Source organism: Malaclemys terrapin, chromosome 2, assembly GCF_027887155.1.
Source record: "Malaclemys terrapin pileata isolate rMalTer1 chromosome 2, rMalTer1.hap1, whole genome shotgun sequence".
NCBI classification, from domain to species: Eukaryota; Metazoa; Chordata; order Testudines; family Emydidae; genus Malaclemys; species Malaclemys terrapin.
Genome location: NC_071506.1, coordinates 183,916,759 through 183,934,847, shown reverse-complemented (window position 1 = coordinate 183,934,847; position 18,089 = coordinate 183,916,759). Strand labels below are relative to the sequence as shown.

General features: G+C 41.4%; 1 protein-coding gene across 2 annotated transcripts in view; it reads right to left on the bottom strand.

Annotated features, from left to right (window-relative positions):
- The window catches only part of LOC128832009 (protein cordon-bleu-like), a 178,453-nt gene that overhangs the window by 70,023 nt on the left and 90,341 nt on the right, over positions 1–18,089 (bottom strand). Inside the window, exons 7-8 of one of the 2 annotated variants that reach the window (XM_054019005.1) lie at positions 17,644–17,738; positions 12,667–12,750 (exon numbers count right to left, since the gene is read on the bottom strand). In XM_054019005.1, coding sequence (XP_053874980.1) covers positions 12,667–12,750; positions 17,644–17,738 — 179 coding nt within the window. The remainder of the gene's footprint in view (positions 1–12,666; positions 12,751–17,643; positions 17,739–18,089) is intronic. The other variant, XM_054019006.1, reaches the window with a different exon arrangement.

Genomic DNA, 18,089 nt, shown 5'->3' with positions numbered 1-18,089 from the left:
CTCAAAAATCAGAAGATAAAACAAAAAGAACCTCTACATTATTGTTTTTAAATCTCATGGTTTTTTAGCCATTCTTCTGATTTCCGGGGCAGAACAGACAAATTATTTTTGAAGGCTTGGGGTTGGCAACACTGTGTTATAGACAGGGCTGATCGTACCGCCTGCTACTAAGTTTGCTGTACACTTCCCAAAATAAAACCCTGTTTTCAGTCACTTATAAACTGTGTGAAACAAATTGTTTGGGTTGAAGTTTGCCATGCTGGGTGTCTGTCAGGCTGAATTATTTTGGAAAATTTCAGTCAAAACAATTCAGCTGATTCTGAGAATGAGGCCAGGGAAAAATATGTTGTTTTGCCCATGTTAAAAGAATTCTTTGAAAAGCTCTAGCACCCCCATGTTTTGGAGCAAGGACTTAAAGTAGCAGACGGGTGGCCTTTTGTCAGCAATGTGCCTTTTGCTGTCCCCGTGAAAATCCACCTAAATTTGGCCAAATTACAAACCTTTGAAAAACCACAGTTTGCACATGCTCAGCAGAGATGTTTAGATTTCAGCAGCTAAGTTCCCAGATGATTCCATGAGTACTGGGCGTGCTCCAGTCTGGGGCTGGGCAGCACCTTCCCTGTAACTGCAACTGTTGTGGGCTGTGTATTGTGTGGGTGTCTGGGTACCTGAAATGACAGAAGGGAGACCACCTCTTCTGTACTCTCAAGGACCCTCCTGTTGGGCCCAGGAAGCCTGGAGGAGAAAGCTGCACGATTCAGCTGTAGAGGGCACAACAGCAGGACTTGCAGGGGGCTGGGGGCTGGGACACAAAACTGGGGGGGGGGGGGGGGGAAGACTGGGAGATGACGGCACAATTGGCTATCTGCCCTGAGTAAGATCCCACCTGAAATCTGAGTTAGGTAATTGGGCAGTTACCCCATTCTGCTGCTCACACCACCATGGCCACATTTCTATTTTTGGCACACTACCTCAATCCGAGCTAGAGCTGATACGTCTAACCGAGATGGAAATTATACCTCCAGCTCCAGTGTAAACATACTCTTAGTCCTGAAAAACCCAGAAACTAGGCTACATGTGCTTGAGCTCCACCTACTGGCACCTTATCTGTTAATTAGCTAACTATATACAGACACTCATAACATTAGCAAAAAGAACAGGAGTACTTGTGGCACCTTAGAGACTAACAAATTTATTAAGCCTAACCTGATGGGCTTGAATAGAGACTGGGAATGGCTGAGCCATTACACACATTGAATCTGTTTCCGCATGTTAAGTATTTTCACACCTCTTGTCAAACTGTCTGTAATGGGCTATCTTGATTATCACTACAAAAGTTTTTTCTCTTAATTAATTAGCCTCTTAGAGTTCATAGGACAACTCCCACCTTTTCATGTTCTCTGTATGTGTGTATATATATCTCCTTACTATATGTTCCATTCTATGCATCCGATGAAGTGGGCAGTAGTAGTAGTTAGTGTCTAAGGCAGTGGCTAAATTCGAAACTTCAAAGCTCTGCCGCAGGAGCGCTCCCACAGCAGCGCTTTGAAGTGCGAGTGTGGTCGCGTGCTCTCTCCCAGCGCTGCAGGTACTCCACCTCCACGAGGGGTTTAGTTTATAGCACTGGGCAGCGCTGGGGCACTGTTTACACTGGTGCTTTACAGCGCTGTAACTTGCTGCGCTCAGGGGGGTGTTTTTTCACACCCCTGAGCGAGAAAGTTGCAGCGCTGTAAAGTGCCAGTGTAGCCATAGCCCAGGGTGCCTCAAGTACTCCTCTTCTTTTTGCGGATACAGACTAACACGGCTGCTACTCTGAAACCTGTCATAACATTAGGTAAATGGGGACAACTCCCAGCTCCTGCAGCTTTTGGAGAACATTTTCTGCCTCTTCTGCTGCCTGTTAGACAAACTCCCTTAAAGAAAACTTGTGTGTGGGGGGAAGGGGAGAATTTAAAGTGAATGGGAGGGTCAGAAATTGCAAAAAATAAAAACAAAAAGTGTAAACAGAAACAAACAATTATTTACAACATGGTCACCATTATTACTGCGAGAGCTTTGCTACTGGCTGAAACAGTCACATCTCCTAGTGAAGGACAACAGAACCCTTAGCGCAGGTTACAGAAGATGCAGCATATTAAGAGCAAAACATATTTTTAAAAGGTTGGCAGATGTTCTGGAATTTCTTGTTTATAGGAAAAACTTCCGTCCCTTGAGTTTAAAAGGTGACCACTAATGCTTACCAATGTCCACAAACTGTGGCATTAGCTATTAAATACCAGTATTGGTTACTTTTCAAACACCAGTGCAATAGTTTTCCACTACAAATCAACCCTACTTCATATTTTAGAGTTGTACTGTGCTGTAATGTATGAATATTGATATAAACTCATACAAATACACAATAATAGACTGGCACATATAAAACATGGTAATGCACATTAATAACACTATGGGTTTGATTTTCAGATTGGACTCAAGCTGACCTCACTTTTTGCGCCTGTGAGTTCATATTAGCGGATGTCGTTTGTCATTTTAGACACAGAACTATCAGACTGTGCATCATAATGATATTGCAAGGTGTGACAGTGAGCGGATCAAGAGTGACTACAGGGCTCTGGGAGTACGGGTGAAGGAGATTGGAGCGCAGGTGGTATTCTCTTCCATCCTTCCTGTCAATGGTAGGGGCCCGGGTAGAGACAGGTGCATCGTGGAGGTGAATGCTTGGCTGCGAAGATGGTGTCGCCAGGAGGGCTTTGGCTTCCTCAACCACGGGATGCTATTACAGGAAGGACTGCTAGTCAGAGATGGCACTCACCTTTCGAGGAGGGGAAAGACCCTATTTGGACACAGACTGGCTAACCTAGTGAGGAGGGCTTTAAACTAGGTTCGACAGTGACAGGTGAGCAAAGCCCACAGGTAAGTGGAGAACATGGAGACCTGGGAGATGGGTCGGAAATAGGAGGAAGCGTGGGCTATAATGGCAGACAGAAAGGAGGGTCAGAGCAAAACTGGGAGGCAAGATCAAATCAGGATCTTAGATGCCTATATACAAATGTGAGAAGTATGGGTAATAAGCAAGAAGAACTGGAAGTACTAATAAATAAGTACAACTATGACATTGTTGGCATCACCGAAACTTGGTGGGTAATACACGATTGGAATGTTGGTGTGGATGGGTACAGCTTGCTCAGGAAGGATAGACAGGGGAAAAGGGCGGAGGTGTTGCCTTGTATATTAAAAATGTACACACTTGGACTGAGGTGGAGATGGACATAGAAGACGGAAGTGTTGAGAATCTCTGGGTTAGGCTAAAAGGGGTAAAAAGCAAGGGTGATGTCATGCTAGGGGTCTACTACAGGCCACCTAACCAGGTGGAAGAGGTGGATGAGGCTTTTTTTAAACAACTAACAAAATCATCCAAAGCCCAAGATCTGGTGGTGATAGGGGACTTCAACTATCCAGATATATGTTGGGAAAATAACACAACGGGACATAGACTATCCAATAAGTTCTTGGACTGCATTACAGACAACTTTTTATTTCAGAAGGTTGAAAAAGCTACTGGGGGGGAAGCTGTTCTAGATTTGATTTTAACAAATAGGGAGGAACTCGTTGAAAATTGGAAAGTGGAAGGTAGCTTGGGTGAAAGTGATCATGAAATCATAGAGTTCACAATTCTAAGGAAGGGTAGAAGGGAGTACAGCAAAATAGAGACAATGGATTTCAAGAAGGCGGATTTTTGTAAGCTCAGAGATCTGAAAGGTAAGGTCCCATGGGAATCAAGACTGAGGGGAAAAACGACTGAGGAGAGTTGGCAATTTTTCAAAGGGACACTATTAAGGGCCCAAAAGCAAGATATTCCGCTGGTTAGGAAAGATAGAAAATGTGGCAAAAGACCACCTTGGCTCAATCACGATATCTTGCATGATCTAAAAAATAAAAAGGAGACATATAAAAATGGAAACTAGGACAAATTACAAAGGATGAATATAGACAAACAGCACAGGAATGCAGGGGCAAGATTAGAAAGGCAAAGGCATACAATGAGCTCAAACTAGCTACGGGAATGAAGGGAAACAAGAAGACTTTTTATCAATACATCAGAAGCAAGAGGAAGACCAAACACAGGGTAGGCCCACTGCTCAGTGAGGAGGGAGAAACAGTAACAGGAAACTTGGAAATGGCAGAGATGCTTAATGACTTCTTTGTTTCGGTCTTCACCGAGAAGTCTGAAGGAATGCCTAACATAGTGAATGCTAATGGGAAGGGGGTAGATTTAGAAGAGAAAATAAAAAAAGAACAAGTTCAAAATCTCTTAGAAAAGTTAGATGCCTGCAAGTCACCAGGGCCTGATGAAATGCATCTTAGAATACTCAAGGAGCTAACAGAGGAGGTATCTGGGCCTCTAGCTATTATCTTTGGAAAATCCTGGGAGACAGGAGAGATTCCAGAAGGCTGGAAAAGGGCAAATATAGTGCCCATCTACAAAAAGGGAAATAAAAACAACCCAGGAAACTACAGACCAGTTAGTTTAACTTCCGTGCCAGGGAAGATAATGGATCATGTAATTAAGGAAATCATTTGCAAACACTTGGAAGGTGGTAAGATGATAGGGAACAGCCAGCATGGATTTGTAAAGAACAAGTCATGTCAAACTAATCTGATAGCTTTCTTTGATAGGATAATGAGTCTTGTGGATAAGGGAGAAGCGGTGGATGTGGTATACCTAGACTTTAGTAAGGCATTTGATACGGTCTTGTATGATATCCTTATCGATAAACTAGACAAATACAACTTAGATTGGGCTACTATAAGATGGGTGCATAACTGGCTGGATAACCGTACTCAGAGAGTAGTTATTAATGGTTCCCAATCCTGCTGGAAAGGTATAACGAGTGGGGTTCTGCAGGGGTCTGTTTTGGGACCGGCTCTGTTCAATATCTTCATCAACGACTTAGATATTGGCATAGAAAGTACGCTTATTAAGTTTCCAGATGATACCAAACTGGGAGGGATTGCAACTGCTTTGGAGGATAGAGTCAAAATTCAAAATGATCTGGACAAATTGGAGAAATGGTCTGAGGTAAACAGGTTGAAGTTTAATAAAGACAAATGCAAAGTGCTCCAATTAGGAAGGAAAAATCAGTTTCACACATACAGAATGGGAAGAGACTGTCTAGGAAGGAGTATAGCAGAAAGGGATCTAGGGGTTATAGTGGACCACAAGCTAAATATGAGTCAACAGTGTGATGCTGTTGCAAAAAAAAGCAAACGTGATTCTAGGATGCATTAACAGGTGTGTTGTGAGCAAGACACGAGAAGTCATTCTTCCGCTCTACTCTGCCCTGGTTGGGCCTCAGCTGGAGTATTGTGTCCAGTTCTGGGCACCGCATTTCAAGAAAGATGTGGAGAAATTGGAGAGGGTCCAGAGAAGAGCAACAAGAATGATTAAAGGTCTTGAGAACATGACCTATGAAGGAAGGCTGAAAGAATTGGGTTTGTTTAGTTTGGAAAAGAGAAGACTGAATGGATACATGATAGCAGTTTTCAGGTATCTAAAAGGGTGTCATAAGGAGGAGGGAGAAAACTTGTTCACCTTAGCTTCTAAGGATAGAACAAGAAGCAATGGGTTTAAACTGCAGCAAGGGAGGTTTAGGTTGGACATTAGGAAAAAGTTCCTAACTGTCAGGGTGGTTAAACATTGGAATAAACTGCCTAGGGAGGTTGTGAAATCTCCATCTCTGGAGATATTTAAGAGTAGGTTAGATAAATGTCTATTAGGGATGGTCTAAACAGTATTTGGTCCTGCCATGAGGGCAGAGGACTGGACTCGATGACCTCTCGAGGTCCCTTTCACAGTCTTATGAATAACAAGATTAGTTGGCTCAAATTATTCACAATGGCTAACTTCAGGCATACAAAGGAAGGCCAGATTTTAAAAAGCTTGCTCTGTATGTGCTGAAGGAAATCTCTGAACATTATTCCTCTGAAATCATCTTCCTAAACCACAGAAACCTTGTGTGATAAGATTTTGTGCTGAAGTTTCAAAACCTCTGACAAAATGCCTGGCTGTGCTTTTATTAAGTATTTTTTTCCAAACTGATTTATAACATAAACAAATTCCACATTAGAGATATATGTGATTCAGCACTTGGGATACGTTGCTGCCTTGTGATTTATGAAACTATTAGGACCCTCCAAAATAAACATAACTAATTTTAGCTCTTGCTGGTAGGAGTATCAGGTTTCATTTAGATTAGCTGTTCTTTGGAGGATAGTGACACCATGTGGCAAAAATTACTCTATACACGTACTCCCATTTCTTGCAGGCTGTTCTAAATTCCAACTGAAAGACAATAATCCTTCTGAATAGAGCAGTGGCTCTCAACCTTTCCAGACTACTGTACCCCTTTCAGGAGTCTGATTTGTCTTGCGTACCCCCAAGTTTCACCTCACTTAAAAACTACTTGCTTACAAAATCAGACATAAAAACACAGAAGTGTCACAGTACACTATTACTGAAAAATTGCTTGCTTTCTCATTTTTACCATATAATCATAAAATAAATCGAATGGAATATAAATATTGTACTTACATTTCAATATATAGTATGCAGAGCAGTATAAACAAATCATTGTCTGTATGAAATTTTAGTTTGTACTGACTTTGCTAGTGCTTTTTATGTAGCTTGTTGTAAAACTAGACAAATATCTAGATGACTTGATGTACCCCCTGGAAAATCCACCAGGGGTATGCATACCCCTGGTTGAAAACCACTGGAATAGAAAGAGAAGTATAACAAACTGTTCCAAATGTGCTGTGACTTCTGACTACCATGTTTGTTTGCATGTAAATACATTCTCTCTCTCTCTATATATATATATATATATTCACACACACACACACACACACACACACACTTTTCAGTAATTTGTTCACTTTACAAAACATCATATTAGGTCTATGCATGTCTGTTTTTTAGTTCTGCACAGAGCTGACAGATCCAGCTCACAAAGAGGAAAATTAAGGAAGATATTTTTGTTTCATTTAGAATATTTACTTCATTATAAAAGTAAAAGATTGTATAGGAATAAAGCCTTGTGTGTTTGATGGGTGCTGTAGACCACTAAGCAGAATTCTTTTTTCTTACTTTGTATACATTCTGTATCTCTGTGGGATGACACTTTATCTTTATCTCCCCTTATTTTTACTGATGCCAGCAACACATGTCCTTTCTCGTTTATTTTGTCTGATTCCCCCCCATTGGTTTAAAAGAGAATTTTCCCTTATCCTGTCAATGACTACCTACTTGGTGGTGGTATTAATGGCTCCAAACAAATTTGTATAAACATGGCACTGAATACTGTTTGACTGCTAAAATGAATATACAACCATAGGCGTCGACTCCAAGGGTGCTCCGGGGCTGGAGCACCTATGGGGAAAAATTGGTGGGTGCTCTGCACCCCCCGGCAGCTCCCCGCCACAGCTCACCTCTGACTCTGCTCTGCCTCCTCCCCTGAGTGCGCCGCGTGCCCGCTTTTTTCGCCAGCTCCCAGCGCTTGCGCCACGAAACAGGAGTTGGGGCGGGAACTTTGGGGAAGGGGTTGGAATGGGGGCAAGGCAGGGGTGGGGAAAGGGTGGAGTTGGTTCAATTCCCCATCTGTAAAATGGGGATAATTGTACTTCTCTACTTCACAGGAGTATTCTGAGGATCAGCACATTAAAGAGTGTGAGGTGCTCAGATACTATGGTAATGGGGGCCATATGAGTATTGTAGATAGAGCTCTGCTGTTCAAAGGGCATTGACCAGGAGCTTCCAAAACCCTCTTTTCCACTCACTCACCCCTCAAAGGCATGACACTGCAATGACCTTTTCTTTGGCAGCCAATGCTGAACAAAGCTCCCTCATGGGCCCACCATTGCTTTTCCTTGTGCCACCCAGAAGGGAATCTCTGAAGAGTCATGGAAGATATTCTCTCTTTGCAGATCCAGAGCATATACCAGCTTGCCTTTGCTCTGGCACCTGCTCATCCTGGTGGCTCGGCACCAAATTTGAACCCCATGCTCTGGGGCAATGCAAAATGCTTTGAGGATGACACAGAATTGCAAAAAGCAACAGACAGTCCTGTGGCACCTTTAAGACTAACAGATGTATTGGAGCATAAGCTTTCGTGGGTGAATGCCCACTTCGTCGGATGCATGTGGGCATTCCCCCATGAAAGCTTATGCTCCAATACATCTGTTAGTCTTAAAGGTGCCACAGGACTCTCTGTTGCTTTTTACAGATCCAGACTAACACGGCTACCCCTCTGATACTTGACAGAATTGCCAATAACTCTGAAGGGAGTCTTAAAGGGAATTATAGTAGAGGAAACACCTAACAGAGGACATTTTGAGAAAATTAATATCTTCCATTTATAACACTTCTCAGCCTACAGGATCCCAAAATATCTTTCTAATTTAGGGCTGACCCTGATGTTCTCACTCATATCAACCAGTATTTTACTTCAATGGGACCATTGACTTATGAGGAGAGGCTGAGAGAACTGGGATTGTTTAGTCTCCAGAAGAGAAGAATGAGGGGGGATTTGATAGCAGCCTTCAACTACCTGAAGGGGGGTTCCAAAGAGGATGGAGCTCGGCTGTTCTCAGTGGTGGCAGATGACAGAACAAGGAGCAATGGTCTCAAGTTGCAGTGGGGGAGGTCCAGGTTGGATATCAGGAAAAACTATTTCACTAGGAGGGTGGTGAAACACTGGAATGCGTTACCTAGGGAGGTGGTGGAGTCTCCTTCCTTGGAGGTTTTTAAGGCCCGGCTTGACAAAGCCCTGGCTGGGATGATTTAGCTGGGAATTGGTCCTGCTTTGAGCAGGGGGTTGGACTAGATGACCTCTTGAGGTCCCTTCCAACTCTGATATTCTATGATTCTATGATTCTATGATTAGTGGAGTAAGCTGCTATTCAATATGATAAGGGTTTTAGCGTCTGGCCCATAAGGAGCTATATATATGATAATTTCACTGACTACTGAAATGCATCCACCTCTGTGTTGTGGCAGAGCAGCTGTTCTACAAGGCAAGACTACATGAGAAACTGGGACTTGAAATGAAGAGCAACACTGTATCTAATTAAAAATGCAAAAATTTAGATAGGTAGGTAGGTAGGTAGGTAAATAGGTAGATTGTAATTGGCTGAGCTGGAATTTGGCTAGGACACCAGAATTAATATCCTTATTCTTAAACAAAAAAAGAGTGTAATGGAATCTTTAATGCAAGTGATCATGAGCTTGGTTTTATGTCACATCTGAATGATGATGCTTACTCAGTGCCACAGTGGGGTGGACACCGACTCACAGGGAAAAGTGTCATGTATGGAGTCATTAACTCCACCTTCTTAAGCACCTAGCAGTTCCTCTCCAATGTACTGATCTGGAGTGGCCCTTCTTACATCTGCAGGTCACAAATAATACCAACTATGCTCAACTATTATTCTTTACAAATAGTAATTAAAATAATTAGTAAGCATAAAATAAAAGGCAAGCTATACTTAAGAGGACTTTCACAATGTTTAGAAACCAAATCTTATTTCTTCCTAAATGTGTGTATTATCAGAGCCCACGGCCTCTTAGTTCTGCCAGCCTGTATCTTTCATAAATCATTCATTTGAAAGGAGAGTAATTTAAAAAGAGTAAAGAAGCCAGTTTGTGGTCATATATACTTTAGCAGACCTATATATATCTAATCTCAACTATCCCAAGACTAGATTTAGTTTTCTATCAGATGTCTGGTGTTACATACTATGCAATGATTGAGTTAGAAAGAAATGTATTATTGGAATCTAGAGTTTAAAAACTACAATAAAACAGTTTTTATTATTATTAATATTAATACATATTAAGTAAGTCCCGTTCCCATCAAGTATATATACCTGAAAAATGATGAGTGACTAGCAAGAACACAAAATAGAAAAGAATATAAACAAAAATGCAATGTGGTCCAATACACATCAGCTCTAGGGTTTAAACATGTTGAGAGCTAATTCTGTTTCCTTTACATAAAAAAAAAAAAAATACCTACAGTTCTCTGATGTTGAATGTTCATAGATATTATGGTCAGAGGGATCATTTTAATCTCTAGTTTGACCTGCTTCGTAACACAGGCTGTACAGTTTCACCAAATAGTTCCTGAGTCAAGCCCTGGCTGCAGGGCCGGCTCCAGGGGTTTGGCCGCCCCAAGCAGCCACACACGAAAAAAAAAACGAGCCGCGATCGCGATCTGCGGCGGCAATTCGGCAGAAGGTCCTTCGCTCCTAGTGGGAGTGAGGGACCGTCCGCCGAATTGCCGCCGAATAGCTGGACCTGCCGCCCCTGTCCGGAGTGGCCGCCCCAAGCACCAGCTTGCCAAGCTGGTGCCTGGAGCTGGCCCTGCCTGGCTGAGCTACAGCATACCTTTTAGAAAAACATCCAATCTCTATTTAAAGATATGAAATTATGGAGAATCCACCACAACCCTAAATATCTTGTTCCAATGATTAATTACCTTTAGTATAAAACATTTGCACTCTATTTCTAGTGAGAATTGTTCTCGCTTCAGCCTCCAGCAATCAGATTTTGTTATGACTTTGTGCTAGATTAAAAAGCCCCTTACTATTAGAAATATTCTCTCCATGTAAGGCCATGTAGACCATGGTAAAGTCATTTTGTAACCTTCTCTTTGTCAAGTTGAGTCGTTTGAGTTTCTTTAGGCTATAATGCCAGGTCTTCAGCAGGTAAAAAGATGTGTTCTTTACTTGTGTTAGCTTTCAAGTGGTGATAACCTAAAGAAGACGAGACAGTTTGTAGTTTTCATACATGAACAATTTGAGTTAAAGGGTATACCGCAATCCGCTAACTCATGTTAAAACTACAAACTGCCTTGTCTCCGCTAGGATTTTACCTTGTTTTAGTTATCACCTTTTTTATCTAGTGAAGGCACACCGTAAAAGGCATGTTTCCAGACCACAAGTTATTGCAGCTCTTTTCTGAAGTTTTTCCCACTGGTTTCAGATACATGTGTTAGGATGGAGATGCAATACTGCTGAGCAGACTACTTACACTTCTCATAATATGAATTTTCTGAGGAACAACTCGCATTCTTATATTTTAAGCATGTGCATAAATTTTATCAGGATGCAAAGTAACATAGAAAGCTAGCTGCAAATGCGTGAAGCAGTGAACAATACTCACATTGTACTTGAAGATTAATTGCTCTTTGGAGGAAAAAAAATAAAGGATTAATCACTTGACCTAAAAACGTTCCAGTTATTGAACATTGGCACATTACCTCTGATTTTAAGATTTGTTTGTACCTGAAGTTATATTGTTGTGATTTTAAAAGAAATAGTTAGTGTTTGGGGTAATTTTTAAAACTGTTCTTTTCTTCCAGTGTCATAAAGTGTGATTCGATCAGTCACACCCCATACAAAAAGAAACGTAAGGATGTAGGCCCAGGGATAGCACAAAGTGTAAATGAAGGAACTATGGCTATGTCTTATTGCAAAAAAGTGTGGTTTATAGTCAGATAGTTGTCTCAATGTAAAATCCTTGTGCAGACAAGGCACAGATAGGTGTTATCCAGATGTTGCTAGCTGAAGTCAACTCTATACCCCTTATCAGGGGTGTACTTTGACTAGTTACATCCATATAAAAACCATCTTTGCCTCCACTAGGTCTTTACATACCCTTTTTGAAGTGAAAATATGGCCTATACCCTACCTATCCTGTAACACCATCATTACCTTTTCTGTACCTGCCCCTGTGATTGAAAAAATTCTCTCTGGACTTATTGAACTACAGTTTTCAAATCTATCATCTACCCACTCCTGCCATATGTGCTCCATCCATTGCTCCTGTCTTGGCCTCTTTTTCACGACTGTCCCCATTTCGGAATTGCTCTATCATTTGTTCTGCCTCAATGATCTGACATTTTCTTCCCACCCCTTCCTCTTAGCCAATGAGCTGCAGTTTCAGCCTGAGCATCACCTCCCCAGACACTCCTTCCTGTCTCACTAAGGGGCTCTGAGAGCTCAGGCTCATGTTTCAGTCATCTGAGATGTCACCAATATGGTCTTCTAAAGATTTTGAAAAGTCCTCCAACAAAAAAAATAAATCATTATTGTGATTAATAATTAGTTCATAGATTATAAGGCCAAAAGACACAACAGTGAGCATCTAGTCTGATATCTGGTATAATCAGTTAGCGTCTAGGTTCTCCAACTATCTTGCCACAGTCATCTATCAAAAAGAGCACCTGATATTTCTAATGTTAAAAACAAAAGCAAAAAATCATTTATAAAAAATATTTGGAGCCACACTGATGCACCAAAAAGGAGTGCACCAGGCCACAAATGAAACTTATTATTTGTACACAGTTCAGCATTACAGTCCTTGGGTGAAATCCTGGCTACACTGAAGTCATTGAGAGTTTTATTTGAAGACACCGTGTTGCATTTTAGGTGGTCAGAAAAGCCTGAACTGTATGTTAAAACATCCAAGTATTGGGGCAACCACACTATAAAGCGCACACTGATACTTTTTTTTAGTCAAGCAGCTGGAATAGCGTCTGCTGATCTGAACAGTCTAAGGAGGCAGAAGCAGCAAGAGCATCTATAAGCCATGTTAGTACTTACATCCAAGCTCCTTTCACTAGCAGTTGCAGAACTAAAACCATCCTCATCCCCATAGTTACCGTCCAGCCTCAAACGATCTTCTGTCTGCAATACAAACAAGCAGCCTATACCAACATGGGAAAACAAACAAAACAAGGCGTAACTGTGCCAAATTAAAGCACCAAACCTGGGCAAGACCAGGACATTCAACTAGCACAGCTGCATTGGACTTCTTTTTTTTAAAGAAATATTGACTAGTTTGCAAGATCTCCCTAGTATAGCCAAGACCAGAGAAACCTAGGAACAGCAGAAAAAACAAACAAACGCAGGAATTATTCAGCATGATGAAAGAAAAGATGAGCTCGTAGAAAATGGATACTGAAGAACAAGGATCACATTGCCACTGATTCTCCTGGGTGCACAGGGGAAGGAGAGCATGGAAGGGACAAGCACAACATCTGTCTCTGTGAGTAGGTACTACTCATCTTTGCTGATTCCAATGAGCAGACTGGCCAAGAGAGGGGTGGGGAGAAACTGAGCTGTGGCCCTGCAACCCCTTCACAATAGCCTGCAGAGTAGAGCAATAAGCAGCCCTATGGTCCCTGTAGGGCTGGTGCAGCTGTGTTTGGCTCCCTTATGCAGGGCTTTGTGCAAAGCATATAATCTAGCCCTAAGTGTAAAGTGTGTGCAAATCAGAATGAATCTAAATACTTGGGAAGCAGAAAATCAAGCAGCGAATAAAGTCTTGAATGGAATCTTGAGAATGGAAGGCAAGAGAATTGTGACTTGAGAAAGACCACTGTAAAAGGATAGAAATTGCTTATCTTCAGTGTTAGCAACAGGTAAGAACTGTTAATTGGATTTTTACAATATATTTTTCATGCTTTATTTATAAAGTGTCTGGTTTCTCAGACTGTGTGTAGCCAGTGACCCAGGTAGTGAAGACAAGAATCAGGACCGGGATTCCTTTAAGTGCCTTTGAAAAATCACAGCCAAGAATGTGTTTTTCTTTTGTCCCTAGTTTATGAACACTAGAGAGAGAAAGGAGTTTGGAATCCTGCATAGCTCATGAATAACCTCATCCCCATCCCCAGTGGATGTCATAAAACCAAGATTGTAATCATAGAAATGTTGCAAATCAAACCTGAGGAGAACCAAGTGGAATACCAAGAGCACACAATTCACAGCAGAGATTTTTTTTTTTAAAGTAAAAATTATTTGCATAGTAATATATTATAAACAAGCCATCCAGAGGAAGGATGGTCCTGCAGTTAAGTCATTGGACTTCCCCCTGGGGGTTCAGTTCTCTGGTTTGTTATATACTTTCTGCTTGGCAAGTCTTCTTGGTGCTTTAGTTCTTTACCTGTAAAGTAGGGATAATTTTCTCATAGAGGATAGCAACACTTGCTTGATCTGCTTCTCATCCCTTAAAACTACCAATTTGCAGGTGTAATCAATAAGAATTTTCAGATGGATCCAGAAGCTCAACTCAGGACAGATTTGCAAAAGTTGTCAGCATCCAGCAGTTCCCATTGTTCTCAATGGAGCTACCGGCTGCTAAACTCTTACAAATATCTAACCCCAACTGTGGTTGCTGAAAACTTCTGACAGCCTAATTGAGCATTTTAGAAAATCTGACCCTAGGACACTGGCCGGGTTTAAGCTAAATACCAGTGAAGTACAAGCACATATTTCTTAGTAGTAGTTAATCAAACATATTTATGAACTTCTGAGTTTACTGCTCATGCCTTAGGACAATTGAGACTTTGGGCTATAGAAACATGAAACAAAGTATTCCTTTTCTACCCTGGTATTATACAGGGGTGAACTTTGTAGTACTTTATTACCCCATTCAATTGGGAGTGAACACTGTATCCAAGGTTACCAAAAGTTTCAGTTATAACCTGGTGTTTTCACACGTTCCCGACTTTCTGAAAAATTCACCTGCAAGTTTCCTGCATAGTCTCTGTGACCAAGTGTTTTTAGAAAAGTTTCTTCAGTGTTTGAGTTCTGCAAGGAAGAAAAAAAATATTCCCCACACTTTTCCCTTTCAGAACTTTACTTCTACATTTTCCTCCTCAGTTACGTTAAAAACGCTTGAAATTTGACAGTTGTCATAAAATGTTGGCCCCAGTGAAGTTAATGGCAAAACTGTCAGCGGGGTCAGGATTTCACCCTTGATGTGTAAAAAGACCCCAGTTGAAAAACAGTGTTGCCAACTCTCACCGTGTTATTGTGAGTCTCACCAATATTTGATATTTTTCTTAAAAGCTCCAGGATTCATGTGATTAGGTGAGAAACTCAGCTTTAATTTAAGAAAAAAGGTTCCAGCTCTCATAGTTGTAGAGAAAAGCTTAAAAAAATGACCCAAGTGCACCCTAAAGGCTCAGAAACAAGGTGGCAAAGAAAATGAGCCCCCCAATTTTTTTTTTAAATATCTCATGATTTTTAAGCCAGTCTCATGATTTTGGAATGCTTGGGCTTGGCAATACTGCAGCTGTGCAGAAATTAATAGAGTTAAAAAATATATAAAATTGGCTGCTGTGTATGCACAGTATAAACTTTCCAGTATAAGTTTGCACTTATAAAAAATGTGCTGTACATATGCAAGTTCTTTCCTAAACACACTCTGATCAGTATTGGTTATTAATGACTTACGTTCTTATGCTACATCACCATCCTTACCCCTGTCACAATGGAATGGTCTGTTAATAAGAACGCTACATGCTTATCTAGGGTCAGATTTTCAAAAGAGCCCATTAACATTGGATGCCTCCCTTTTTGGTTGTCCAGTGTGGGACCTCTGGATTCTGGTTTTTCAGAGGCTGAACAGACACAGCTCCTATTAACTTAACATGGAATTATGGTATCTATCCACTACATGCAAGTGGATACATATAGGTGGACTGTTATGCCCACAAGGAGTCTCCCTAACTTTTATGAGATGCTGCAGGAGCATAAGAGTTTGCCCATGCATCTCTTTGAAGGAGTGGGGTCTTAGGTGCGCTATCCTTGTAGATTAGGAGCTAGATTTTCAATTACATAGGTACTCACATATTGATGTATGCATACACCACCTGATTTGCACACACCCAGCCCCCATATGAACTTACAAACTGGGGTGTGTAGGGCTGCAGAGTCTACATGTGCCCAAGCTGGGCATAAGTCAAGTCCTCTTCTAAAGCTCCTCCTAAATCTATTAGTATATAGCAGGGGTAGCCAAACTTACTGGCCCTCCGAGCTGCATATGACAATCTTCAGAAGTTTGAGACTAAGGAACACCTGACGGGAGCCGTGGCTCGGGGCTTCAGCCCCACTCCTGCTGAAGACCCGAGCCCTGGCAGATGTGCCCCACAGGGCTGAAGCCCCAAAGACCCCTCTCCCCGCTGGATAGAAGCCCCTACTCCACCACCTCACTGCAAGGCAGAAGAGGTCTTGAGCTCCACCCCCACAAGTCTGGTAGGTGGAGAATGGGGCAGGGGGACAAGGGGCCTGGGAACCGCACTTTAATGGTAAAAGAGCCATATATGGCTCGCGAGCCACAGTTTGGCCACACCTGCTATACAGTACCCTTCATGCTAGAGTGGATTAAGGCAGTAATCTGGGATCCATGCTTGGTCTGAGGGAGCCAATAAGAAAACAGGAGGCTACTGAGATGGAGGGGTCTTGGGAGAAAGAATTTATTATGTGGAAGGAACATCAAAAAGTCCTTGAGGAAGTTGTGGGGGTTTAACTAGACTCCAAATTCTTGGTGCATCCTATCTCCAGTTAGGGCCTTGTTCTTCCACCCAAGGAACTGAAATCCCACTGACTTCAATAGAAGCAGGACTGGGCCCTTCATTGTAAAAGGCAACTAGAAAAAAAAGCAAATAATGGGTTTGTGCTTTTTTTTTTTTTTTTTTTTAAACACTTCCTTATCATGTATGAAGAAAGATTGAGAGTTTGTTGCTTTTCCTTCCTTTCTTTTTTATGTTGCGCTCCCAGAAATGTTGATCTTGTCCATTCTGGTTTTCCTGGAGGCATGGATAGATGTCTGCAGAACTGGCAGGTTTGTGACATCACAGATTCAAAGGAAGAAAAGTCTGAAGGCTTGTCTACACTTAAAATGCCACAGGGGCACAGCTGAGCTGCACCACTGTAGTGCTTCAGCACAGACACTTCCTACACCGATGGGAGGGGTTCTCCTGTCAGCATAGGTAATTCAACTCTCTGGGAGACAGTCCATGTCTGTTTACACAGGGACTTAGGTCATTTTAACAACACCTCTCAGGAGTGTGGATTTTTCACACCCCGACTGACACAGTTAAACCGACCTAATTTTCTAGTGAAGACCAGGCTTGAGTTACTGAGAGTGGAAGTGACTTATTTGAAACTGCTTGTCATTGTTAATGCCTATTGAACTCAAAAGCTTAACATTTAGAAGTGAATGTGTTTTGTTAAATGTTCAACACACCCAACTACTTCAATTAAGGGCTGAAAGACCTCTACAAAAACTGGTAAAACAGGATTTGAGACTTCTGATCTTTCTACAGTAAAAAAGCCTAGCAGGCAGGAAAACTGCCTTTTAAAATTGAGAAACATCTTTCAGGCTTCAGCAAAACCAAAATAATTCTTGTCCTGCTCACCTTTAACTCTGTTCCCAGAAGGAAAACTTCTCCAGCCTGTCAGTGCATCACAGTTTGATATTAATATAATGCATGTGGGAATTGCATTGGATTTTTGGATATTGAGGTTTTACACCTGAGACTATTTTTGTAATCTAAAACATGGTGTTCCACTTATCAGACCCTCTTATGAATGGCCATTAAATATTGCTCACTCCTGCCTTCTCAACTCACTTGTTGATCAAAATGATTGTGCTTGTGAATGTAATTTATACATTTGTGGATAAACAAATCCTTGAAAGAAGAAATGTAAAAGGCACCCTAAATAAAGGTAGAAAGAAAACAATTCTCTTTAGCACAATATAAAATAGGTAATGGTTTGCAGAACCCTTACCTTGCTGCTTCTTTTATTAACTTTGAAAAATCCCAGAAATCCTCTCTTTTCTTTTTCTGTTGCGTCGTTGCTTATTGAAGAATTTTGACTTGATTCTGAAACAATTATATTGGGTTATTTTTTACACTCCCAAAAGCACAGTTATAAACCCAGAAGTTTTAAAACCCCTTTACTCCCTGAAATACAAGTTGTGTGTGAATAGGGGTGATCATGAGGCAAAATAATATAATTAAGTAACAGATTCTGGATCCTCACTTGGATCAGATCCTCTCTCATTTAGGGCCTGGTCCAAAGCTCTGAAGCCAATGGGAGTCTTTCCATTGACTTCAACAGGTTTTGGATGAGACCCATTGTAATCCTGAGTCTCAGGACTATGTATTACACACAGGAGTAAGGGGTTGTAAGATCAGCCCTGAAGTTGTCATTAAGACACTACCACAGTAATT